This window comes from Lontra canadensis, unplaced genomic scaffold, assembly GCF_010015895.1.
Source record: "Lontra canadensis isolate GAN:19392208 unplaced genomic scaffold, GSC_riverotter_1.0 scaffold4, whole genome shotgun sequence".
NCBI classification, from domain to species: Eukaryota; Metazoa; Chordata; class Mammalia; order Carnivora; family Mustelidae; genus Lontra; species Lontra canadensis.
In genome coordinates, this window is record NW_022630998.1 from 36,557,983 (window position 1) to 36,570,011 (window position 12,029).

A 12,029-nucleotide genomic window follows, 5' to 3' on the forward strand; every position below is an offset into this window, starting at 1 on the left:
ATTTTTTAATAAAAGGGGCAAACCATGATTAAAACCATGTCTGTCCAAAAAAAGAGAAAAAAAGAAAAAAAATATGTCTGTCTATTCTAAATCTCTTGGATTTTTCATATACCGGGATGCTGCTCCTACCAACATTAAAAAAAAAAAAAAAAGGATGTGCAAAACCTAGACATATATTGCATCAAATGACAGGCAAAAATCATACACAATTTGCTTTAAGTAAAAATTGAAAAGAATTTCTGACCTTTCATATCTGTAGTTGGAAAGTACTAATACCATTTTTTCATCTGGTAGAGCTTCCTGTCACCACCATCGTCATAGTTGAAAATCAATACTACTGCTAGAATTTTATGGCATTAGAGGACTGAATTTAAAGGAAAATGCTGAGTGGAAAATCAATTAAATACAATTCCTTTAGGCATCTATGAAACTGCACATTTCTTGGACCTTGAGTCTGTTTCGTTTTTTTGTTGACGGATCTTTTCTGGAAAAAATAAGATAACATTTATTATTAAAGCTAACATTTATTAAGTACTTACTATGTGCCAGGCCCTATGACTCACTTAATCCCCCAACAACTCTTTGACACAGGCAATTTTCTAGTTAGTAAAGGAGGAAACTGCCACCATGAGGGTGTAGAACTTGCTCAAGATCACATGCTGTCAGTGCTGGAGGTCAAGTACGGACCCACACAGTCTTGCTCCTGAGCACATCCCTGCACCACTTCAGGGGAGTGCCTCTTACTCTCCCCTGGGAGTTCTTACAGATACTCTTATAGAAACAGAAATTTAAAGTAGATGGAACAATCCCAGTGCTATGAAGATAATGTCACAGGAGGAGCTGTCATCCATGCACGATCTCTTGAAATGGAGTATTGGCTCAGTGGTATGATTCAGACATTTTAAGCTTAGCTTCAGGTAAAACTGCATCAGTGAAAATAATGGCAGATGTGCCTATATTTTGCTTGAATGGTTATTATTACATGAGAGTTTTAACACCCCCTAATTTATCAATCAGTTTTGAAACTCTCCTTTAACTTTATGAGATGGCGTAGCGTTCCTGCCCTCTCCTGCTCCCCACACGCCACACACACTTCCACACCCTGCCACACATTCACATCAACAGAAATCCTCCCCCACTTTTTCAAATGCCCAGCAGGGGGGTCATGCTGAGAACCAGGCTAAGGTGGGCTCAGTACTGACAGTCACTCACCAGAGGAGCTGCGGATTTTTTACAAGCCACTGCTCTCATCAGATTGGGACTGCCACTGTTAACGGACAGTATTGTTTCTGCTGGCTGTCCCCCACCATTTGAAGGGAGGAGGAGCTTCTGTCTTGAAAACTAACTCACCAGCTAGTTCTGGGAAACCTGCGCGTATCAGCTCTTCATACAGATGCTTGACCGGAGTGGCCTATGTCATCAGGGTCCCATGCAGCCAGATGAGCAGAGCCCTGTGGCCGTGTTCACGGAAACTTCCCTTCCCTGTGCCAAGTACATAGAGTCAGAGGCAAAACACCACATGCTTTTTATTATATGCTTTTTATTGTGATCTTGGTTCTCACTGAATTTTCTGTATGACTGTGGTTGCCACTCACTCTTCTGATGGCTGTTAGATAAAAAGGCCAGTGGATGAAAGCCCTTCCAGTTCCCCTCACTGGAACTGCTTTAGGGTGACCAGAGTTTGGATTCACTCTAGCACTTGTCTTGCACCTGCTGTGCTTGGCACAGACTGAAGGAGCAGGTAAGACATGAAGCAGCTGAGTCCCTGCCCGATGGTAAGGAACAATCTGAATGAGATGGGGAGCTCTCCCTCAGCATTCACGTGGCACTGCTATCCACCACCATTTCTCACACGCAAAGTGCATACTTCAATGGGAAATCCTATTACAATGGAGGGAGTCTCATGCAGTCGGTCTGGGGTTAGAATCTGCACTTTTAATCACTCAGATGCTGGTGTTGCTGTCTGTTAACCACACTTTGAGCAGCAAATGTGTACTGGCCTGCCACTCCAGTTTCTGGTGGAAGTATGCATCCCCTGGACCAAGATTATTCACTGGATACCTGAGCCCTGAGAGATGTTGGGGGGAAGTGCTGAGCTGAGATGTGTCTCGCAACAGGAGTTGCGAGAGAACAGGCAGAACACAGAACAGGACGAGAACACAGAACAGGCTCCTAGTTGTAGCCACTCGGTGTGGGAGCAGGCAGATACCACAGAAGGAGGGCCTGAGCTCTGGGGAGGAAGCTTGCTGGACAGACTTAAAGAAGCAGGTGTTGCAGGAAGAGTGAACTGTTACCATAAAGAATGTACTCCTCGGTGAATCCTGTTCCTTTCCTAATCTTGCCCTTGCCAAACTAATTCTTCAATAGCACCATCAACGTGTCACTCCTTTGCTTAAAATTAAGCCCACAAACTCCTTAGTGCCAGAACCATTAACCCTGGATTGTATCTGGATTATGAATGTTGCTGTTATCCCGCCAACTAGATTATAAATTCCACCAAATAATGTCCCTTGGCTCCTAGAGCAGTTGCATCCCTCACCTGGTAGAGCTAAACACAATCTAGGCACTCCACATTGTTTGACTAAAACACTTTAAATCGCCTTTATCCTGCTGGCAGGCACTCTGAAGACACACTGTATTTTCAAATCATTTCTTTAGGTCAAGAGAGATTTCCAGAAGGCAACTAAATTTCCTTAAAAATGTCACAGGATGCCAAATGCCTAATTAGTGAAAAAGGAGAAAACAGGAAAAAGAAATCTTTTCAGAAACTATAGTCAATATTCAACATTTTCGATGCATTATCTTCTCCATAATATAGCTGTAGAATTAGCAATTAAAAGTGCCTACTTGTATGTGGTGTGAATGGCATGTGTTCTTAGGCTGTGATTTTGCCATCTACAGTCCCAGCAATCAATAATGCAGATCAGCCCCTGAATATGGGACTTGTTCACATCTCATAATATCCATGTAAGGAAAGTGCTCTGGATAGAATGTTTCGCCAAGAAAAGTATCTGTTTCCTTGTTTTTAAAGCTAATTAGTTGGTTAATGCCAAATAAACTTTATGTATTTCCCAGGTTTTGGTCAAATCATAAAAAAGGAAAGCTAATGACTCCAGCTGACTTGACCTCACTAATTCTGACAGCTGGAGTCTGGCTGAATTGATTCCATGGCTTGGGATCTTCTCGGGAGAGCCCTGAGTCTGTGTCCCACATCTCTCATGGGATAGGTGATATCACTCAAGACTGCATCCTATAAGAATTCTATACCCAGATGTGGCTTAAGGGATTCCTCCTGGAGTGGAAGCGCTAAACAGTAAGCCTTTTGTTAGAGAATGAACATTTTTACCCCAAGATAATCTCAAGGAACACTAGAAGAAGTTGCTTTCCCAGGGACAAGCTGTTAAGTCCTTGCTTCCCTAGTGTCTATTCAGTTGGGAAACTTCATTTCCCTAAAGGCTAAATGCCAGCTCTCCAAATGGCTCGTTAATTATCCTTTGCAAACTTTAGTTTATTGCAGAGTCCACGAACGTTCATGGTTTGCAAAGTTCTCAATCTCTGTGGTCCTAAGCTAACTGTTCCAATTCCTGGGCCCTTGTCTGCTGCTTGTTGTGAGCACCAACCACTTACTTGGAAGATCTGCCACCAAGAAGAACTGCTGTTCCTTCCTGCCCACATCTAAACCATGCTCACCTGTCCACTGCTCCTCAATGGCTCTGATCTGGTCATCTGTAAAGTTCCAGGAACGGGCCAGCCTCTGCCACTCATTGGCCTTAAGCTGCTGGTAAGCCAGTTTCCAGAGGAGACTGCAAATATGTCTGGTCTCCAAACTGTGATCTTGCTTGAATGTCAAAGTAAAGCTGGTTGATGGGTCCCTGATGTTCTCACCATGATGCTAAATTAAAGATAACTACATCAGACGATTTCATTTTCTGCTTATTGCCTTATTTCATTGTATGTATACAGTTTTTCAGATATAACTGGTAAAGTGGTAACCAAGACTTACGCTGTCAATATTATCTGACATTTTTGTCATCCAAGATAACAATGGAGATAAATGTCTGAAATAAAAAGCTTGAGTACTATCTGACACAGGAAACGTGAGGGCTTTTGCCATGTTATATGCTTCTATCCCAGCCTGCTGATATTTATTCACCCCACGAGAAAACAGAGGGGTTGCCTCAGCTAAGGAAATATCACAATAACATATGTATCTTTGAAGGCCTTACTTTCAACCAGTATCCTCTGTTCTTTTTTTTTTTTTTAAAGATTTCATTTATTTATTTGAGAGAGAAAGAGCACAAGTAGTCAAAGTGCTAGACAGAAAGAGAGGGCAAAGCAGGCTCCCGCTGAGCAGAGAGCCCTATGCATGATCCCAGAACCCTGGGGTTCTGGGTCATCAGGATCATAACCTGAGCGGAAGGCAGACACTTAACCAGCTGAGGTGCCCCTCCCCTGTTCTTTTGTCTGTTTGATTTTCTCATATCAAAGTTTCAGCCCAGATTGGACATACTCTTTTTTTTTTTTTAAAGATTTTATTTATTTGACAGACAGAGATCACAAGTAGTCAGAGAGGCAGACAGAGAGAGAGGAGGAAGCAGGCTCCCTGCTGAGCAGAGAGCCCGATGCGGGACTCTATCCCAGGACCCTGAGATCACGACCCGAGCCGAAAGCAGAGGCTTTAACCCACTGAGCTACCCAGGCGCCCCTGGATATACTCTTAATAAGACCCTAAAGCTGGTCCCTCCATTTATCCTGCTCTCTGGTGTGAGGAGAGCAAAGCAGAAGCCTAACTCCGGGAGCCAAAAGAATGGAGAAGACAGGGGTCGATACCATTTAGTTTCAAGTCACTGCAGCCAGGCTTAGTCCAAATGCACTGTGCACTGATAGCTTGTTTTCTCAGTTTTCAAAGGTTCCTTTTGTCCCTTCTGCAGAATCCAGCCAAAGAAACTGGAGAAAAATCTCAAAGTGAAAGCAGGTGTCATGGTTTCCTAGCGCTGCACCTGTCGTACATGCTATCAGGCCTCCAGATTATCCTCCTTTAGGAGGTTGCAGATCAGTTAAGGACACGCAGGACACACAGCCCGAGGATTGGGACTTCCTATCTATTCTCCTTTTTTATATATGATAACTCCTATTTTTGTCCTTAATTAAAAGTGAATCTTAGTGAAAGATAATCTGAACAGCAAGGGAGGAGTCCATGCTGAGACAGGAAGTGGAATAAGAGGACATAGACACCTGGTTGTCAAAACCCCTGGGAAAAACATGGTGGACCTTGTACCTCAGCCCAGTCACAGAGCAGCTTGTGTCTTTCACAGCATCTGTGAGCTCCTCTGTAAGGTCTATAATGTCCTGGGAAGCATGCCCAAGCAAACAGGCCAGTCTTTTCTCTAGTATCTGAAACTTGTGAACAGAAGTTGGACTATAACAGGAGGTATAAATTACCTGTAATTGTTTCAGAGGTTGTAAAATACAGGGTCTTCTCTGTCCCAACCTTAGCTTTACTCCCACAGTGCCTAACTCCCGGGGAGTCCTGAAAGAGGAAAGGCTGAGGGTGGGGGATCCAACAAATTTGGAAGCCATGGGAGCCGTGGCCCCTTCACTTTTTCCTTTTCTCTTCATTCCCTCTCCTGAAACAATGAGGATTCCAATAAGAACAAAATCTGAAACATCACAAGGTAGAGGGAAGAACTGCAAAATGCATCAACTTTTGCACCACAGCATTTTTAGTTCTTTGAGAAACACACATGCTCTGCATTCTAGGATTGGGTTGGGTAGTCCTTCAGGATTCCAAAGGAAAGGGTCATCAAGTTGGAAAGCCCAGGTCTTGTGTTTCAACAGTTCATGGAAGCATTAATAGTTTGTCTGCCAAACACTGAAATATTTGCAGGAGTATCATGTGCCAAAACTGGTGGAAATTAAAATAGCATGAGCCAGATTTTGGGAAGCTTCCCATTTGCCTCTTAACCACTGGATTTAATGATGGATACAAGAGAGGAAATGTCAGTCCTCTCTTTGAGGTTCTTTATTAGGAATCATTTTATATTAGGCCAGAATAGAAACTTGTTTGATATACAAAGAGAATTTGAAATAATAATAAATGCATTTGGTTTAAAAAAAATCAGGGGATAGATTTGTTTAATGAACAAAGTCAACTTAAAATAAGTAATAAATAGGGGCACCTGGGTGGCAGTCAGTTAAGTGGCCGACTCTTGGTTTTGGCTCAGGTTGTGATCTCAGGGTCCTGGAACTGAGCCGCCCTTAGCTCAGAGTCTGCTTGGGTTTCTCCCTCCCCTTCCCCCTCCCCCTCCCCTCCACATGCTCTCTCTAAAATAAATGAATAAATCTTTAAGTAATAAATTTGGTTTAAAACATTTAAAAATATATATTAAAAAACAAGCCTTCCCCCCACTCCAGATGTCTGTCCCCACTTGTCATTAAGGTTAACAATGCTCACATTTCAGAGAGTCTCCTTTATCCATTTATGTATTGCATAGGATTCTCAAAGTTCATCTAACTCTCACATCTTAAAGATTTGTTAGGAAAAAGGGCTTATTCATTTGGTGGAAAGTAATTTATTCTCCTCTAGGAAAAAGAATCTAAAAATGCTAGCAGCATTAAAACATTAAAAAGAGAACCAATGACTATTTCTATTTTCAAAGAAAATGTGAAAACAGTCATTTAAGAAGCAAGAGAAAAGGTGGAAGTTGGGAAAGTTTCCTTCAATCAAATACAGTGATGATCTAAGAAAATGAGAAAGAAGCTAAGGCCAAGAAGAAAATGAAGGAGCAGGAGGAATAGAAATCAAGTAGGAGGAGGAGAGAGAAAGCATTTCTAAAGGTCACAAAAATGTTTTGTTTAATAGGCAAGTAAGAAAAGTTCGAGGAGGATGGTGTGGCCTTTAAATGACATATATGTCATATCATCCAAATATATATATCAGGACCCCTGAGCCAATTAAATAGGATTGTGAGCAAGGAAGAGGCAAATCAATGCACTTTACCTTAAAGATTTAAGGGAAATTTCACAGATTGATAAATCAGACAGCAAACCAGCCTGAGTCTCCTCAGGGTAAACACATGAGGGTTAAGACCTGAATTCTGGCACCAACCTACGAGACTAGGGGAACCATTCAGCTTAGGATGGAAACAACCGAAAGTAGAAACTGAAGCTGTTGCCCAATAATGCAAATCCTGCCTGAGGGCTTAGATTTTGATGTTGGAGGGAAGGCCTGCTGTTGAGAAGCTGGATGTGTGGTAGCTATCAGAGGAAATAATAATGAAAAAAGGGACAGAGAATGTCTTGGAGTCAAGTCATCTGTTCCTCAAAATGAATAAGGTTTTCGTGACTACCATAGGACACTTGAGTGACAGCCAGAAAGGGGTGTGTAGAAAACAGCAGAGCCATGAACATAAACTTCGTTATCACTCATTAGAATATGGGTTTGAGAACTTCCACAAAGTAGCAGAGCCAGAGACTCCGTGACAGAGGGCACAACCTGGGAGCCAACCATGCAGGGCAAGCATGCTAAGCCCGTTAGCCCGGACCAGCCTGCTTAGCCCAATGAGCTCTACACACCTCAGTTCTGACTACTGATGCTGGCAAAGGGAGGAAGCAGCAGCTGTTCATTCCATGAATGGAGCAGCACAGGCCAAAGGGGCTGTTATAATTGTACTGACCAGGCCCCTCCCATTAGAGCAGAAAAAAGAATTAAACAAACCCCACACTACCCATAAGAAGATGGTGGTTGCAGAAGAGCCACAGCTAAGCTGGCATCATGCTTCCTTACCTCCTTCCAGGCATAGTATCTCTCTGCTTTAATGATCATGTCCACAACAAGGCTGTGGTTGCTCCTGGAGGCCACAGCCAGGGCAGTCTTCCCTTGCTAAAAGTTAAAAATGAAAGTGTCAGGCAGTATGGTATAATGTTTAGGAGCTCGAGTTTTGGAACAGAGGGACCTGCATTCAAATCCTGATCCAACTGCTTCCCTGCACTTGGGAGCTTGAGCTAGTCCTTGGCTTCCCTAGGTCTCAAAGAACCCCATGGTGTACTGGTGAGGGGCAAATGTGATAGTGCATATCAAGCCCTTAGGACTGTGCATGCCACGCGGTAATTATTCAAGAGATGCTAGGTATTGAAAGTGTCAGGTGCTGTGGCAACAGGGCAGGGGAAAAGATTTGGGTTTAGGGACCAACCATCAGCAGATGATATTTTACACATGCTCTATCAGTGAGAACCCAAACATGTCTCCAAGATCCCCCAGGGGTCCCCCTGGCTTACTGCACGAGGGAGTCCTCAGCAAATAAATAATATGATCACACACTTTTCTCCTCAGGACTGACTCTACCTGTGGTTGAGACTTTGGTCAATATGCCACGCTTCCTTACCCCAATAGCCTTTTCCTTCTTTTATGGGAAGAGACCTCCTGATTCTAGCTAGGCACTTGGCCACTCCAGACATTTCCTAGCCTCCCTCGCACTTAAATATGTGACCTAAATTCTGGTATATAAATAGAAGTGGCAAATGCAACTTCTGGAAAGTATTTTTAAAGAAAGGAAGGATGTTATTCTCCTTCCTTTCCTCCTCCTCCTGCGTGGAATGCTGACATGATGGCAGGAGCTTGAACAGCCGTCTTAGACCAAGAAGTTGAAGCCATGTGTTGTAGAGAGTAGGTAAAAGACAGAAATTGCTGGATCTCATTAAGAATAATAGCATTCGGGTGCCTGGGTGGCTCAGTGTGTTAAAGCCTCTGCCTTCGGCTCAGGTCATGATCCCAGGGTCCTGGGACCGAGCCCCACATCAGGCTCTCGGCTCACTGGGGAGCCTGCTTCCTTTCCTCTCTCTGCCTGCCTCTCTGCCTGCTTGTTATCGCTGTCTGTCAATTAAATAAATAAAATCTTAAAAAAAAAAAAAAAAAGAAGGGGCGCCTGGGTGGCTCAGTGGGTTAAAGCCTCTGCCTTCAGCTCAGGTCATGATCTCAGGGTCCTGGGATCAAGCCCCACATCGGGCTCTCTGCTCAGCGGGGAGCCTGCTTCCCCCCACATGCCTGCCTCTCTGCCTACTTGTGATCTCTGTCTGTCAAATAAATAAATAAAATCTTTTTAAAAATTAAAAAAAAAAAAGAATAGCATTCATCAGAGAAAGGGCAATCCTCCTACACTGTTGGTGAGAATGCAAGCTGGTGAAGCCATTCTGGAAAACAGTATGGAAGTTCCTAAAAAAGTTGAAAATAGAGCTACCCTATGACTCAGAAATTGCACTATTAGGTATTTACAAATACAAATACAAATGTAGTGATCCGAAGGGACATGTGCACCCCAATGTTTATAGCAGAAATGTCCGCAATAGCCAAACTATGGAAAGAGCCAAGATGTCCATTGGCAGATGAATGGATAAAGATGTGGTACATATATACAATGGAATATTATGCAGCCATCAAAAAATGAAATCTTGCTGTTTGCAACAATGTGGATAGAACTAGAGGGTATTATGCTAAGTGAAATAAGTCAATCAGAGAAAGACAATTTTCATATGATCTCTCTGATGTGAAGAATTTGAGAAATAAGACAAAGGATCATAGGGGAAGGGAGGGAGAAAATGAAGGAAGATGAAACCAAGAGGGAGACAAAACATGAGACTCTGAATCTCAGGAAACTAACTGCGGGTTGCTGGGGTAGCTGGGTGATGGACATTGAGGAATGTATGTGCTATGGTGTGCACCGTGAATTATATAAGACTGATGATTCACAGACCTGTACCCCTGAAACAAATAATACATTATATGTTAATTAAAAAAGAGAATAATAGCATCCATGACAAAACTACTAATTCATAGTACAGAATTCAGATCACTTGGATTCCTATCTAGAATTTTTCTCTATTATATGGCCTCTAATCAAGGGTGAGGGATTGGAAACTTAACCAAATGGAATGAGCAATAAAGGATATTCTGAACATGATTTTGGTTATGAGTGGCCTAGGATCCCATCTGGTATCTTTTACAAGTTACAAAAGGCTCACCTTTGTTAAGATGGATATAGCTCAAAGCTACAGCACACAGCTTTACAAGCAATGTCCCCTAGATTTTATGCAGTGCACAATCTACACATCTCTATATTTTTTTTTTTCCTAAGCAAAAGATGGTGGTTTTCATCTATTTTTTAAATGGCACATTAAAAATTTGCTCAGGGGTCCCGAAGATAATCAAAATGAATGTCAGAAATAACCCCAGAAAAAGTTCTTAGCAACCCATGCTTCTCTGCTAAAGGATCCAGCAATTTATCCACTAATTCCCTCACATGGCTGAGCAAGTGCAACTCCTACCAACCCAAATGATCCGGCTGTTAGTGAAGGTGATAACACCCAGGTGGGCCAGAAAGTCAGGGATGACATTTACCAGTTTCTAGTCAAATGACACAGTAATGAAATTAGGAAGAAGTGTACTGTGCTTGCAGTTAGCAAGTCTCTCATTGCATGCTACCTAAATTCTGGCTTAAGAAGCCATTGGAATCACCATGATTAGCCTTCTGTGGGAAGGCAGCATTCTGAAGCCAGTGTTAACAAATACCTAGGAAAACCTTCCCAGGGAGTGTGCCCTGGAGTGGAAACCCAAATAAAACTGCTGTTGAGTGTGGGAAGCCCTCCAGGAGCTTGGGGACACCTCAGACTGAGAGAACAGGTTTCTGGGAAAGTCATTCACACCAAACCCTGGCTCCTTTTTCCCATCCACAGTCTGAATCACTCTTACAGCATTTATCCTTGGTAAAACTTGTGGGAGTAAGTAGAAAAGGTAGTTTTTATTAATTAAATAGGTACTGGGGGCCAACCATGTGCCAGGCCCAGAGAAGAAAGAGGGAGGCAGAGAAGGGAAAAACGGGAAAATCAAATTATGAGTCAAGTTGCAGCACTGATGGTATTTACCAGGACACCCAGTCCACAAGCACTGGGGACCCAGCCTGAATTCCCTTCCCAGTGCGACAGAGTCTTTACCCATAAGGGGTGGGTATCCCACAGGAGTTAAGTATTAATGAGAAAGTGAAATAAAGTGAGACGAGAAAGCACAGGAAAATACGAATGTGAAATGTTAATACCAAAGCTAAATGTTAAGGGATGGTAAGGAGCCACAGTGGTGAAAGTGGTAGAATGCCACCTATGTGACGAGTTCTGGGTGGTTGCGTTTTCCTTCCATATGCTTCTGTTTTCCAGATCATACACAGTAGGCTTGTATTACTTTTCATGATAACTTAAAAAACTGACCTCTAGAGAAAAGTAAAATAACACATCACTACTCCAAGCCCCACAAATGTAACATGTAAAAAAGATTCTGAAAGAGTACATAGGGTGAACCCCGCATGCACTAGGAATTAAAGACGTGTGGAGCTAATGAAGAGTTTGGGTGAACACAAGAAAGAGGAAAGCAGCAAGTTTCAGAAGCAGTCAGCTCTGCTCACAGCTGTGGGAAAGCGCTGGACAACCAAGTTTTGAAGCTTGGCTCTACGTCTTACTGTGCACATGACCCTTGATATCATAGAAATCGCTTCAAAACTGGGATAATTTTGCCCACCTCACGGAGATGTGAGTACTGAAATAAGGTGCACGTGTGTGAGCACCTAACAGGACTGCCACACCTCAGTCTCCTGTGTTTATGTTTTTCAGTAAACTGGAACCTAGCCGATGGCCACCCTGCAATCCTCCTGACATGGAGCCCAGCTTACTGCTTTACTTGAGAGAAACAAAGTTGTCTTTCTTTTAAAAAACAAGTCTACACAATGCCCAAAATGTGGGAGCAACCCAAGGTCCATCCACAGATGCAAGGTTACACAAAATGTGTTCTATACACAGCGGAGTATCATTCATCCTTACAAGGAAGGCTAGTCTGACACACACCACGACACGGATAAACCTTGAGAACATTACGCTACACGAACTTAGCTAGTTGCAAAATGACAAACGCTGTATGATTCTATTTACATGAGGTACCCAGAATAGTCAAATTCGTGGAAACAGAAAATAGAGCAGTGGTTGCCAGGGCT

The 12,029-nt window shown here is 42.9% G+C and overlaps 1 protein-coding gene across 1 annotated transcript in view; it reads right to left on the reverse strand.

Moving 5' to 3' along the window:
- Nucleotides 1–251: 251 nt before the first annotated feature.
- Nucleotides 252–12,029, reverse strand: part of ANKDD1B (ankyrin repeat and death domain containing 1B) — a 63,780-nt gene continuing 52,002 nt past the window's right edge. Inside the window, 4 exon segments of the mRNA XM_032843880.1 lie at nucleotides 252–484; nucleotides 1,351–1,482; nucleotides 3,691–3,892; nucleotides 7,787–7,882. Of these exon segments, the coding sequence (XP_032699771.1) occupies nucleotides 423–484; nucleotides 1,351–1,482; nucleotides 3,691–3,892; nucleotides 7,787–7,882 (492 nt within the window). The 3' untranslated portion in view covers nucleotides 252–422.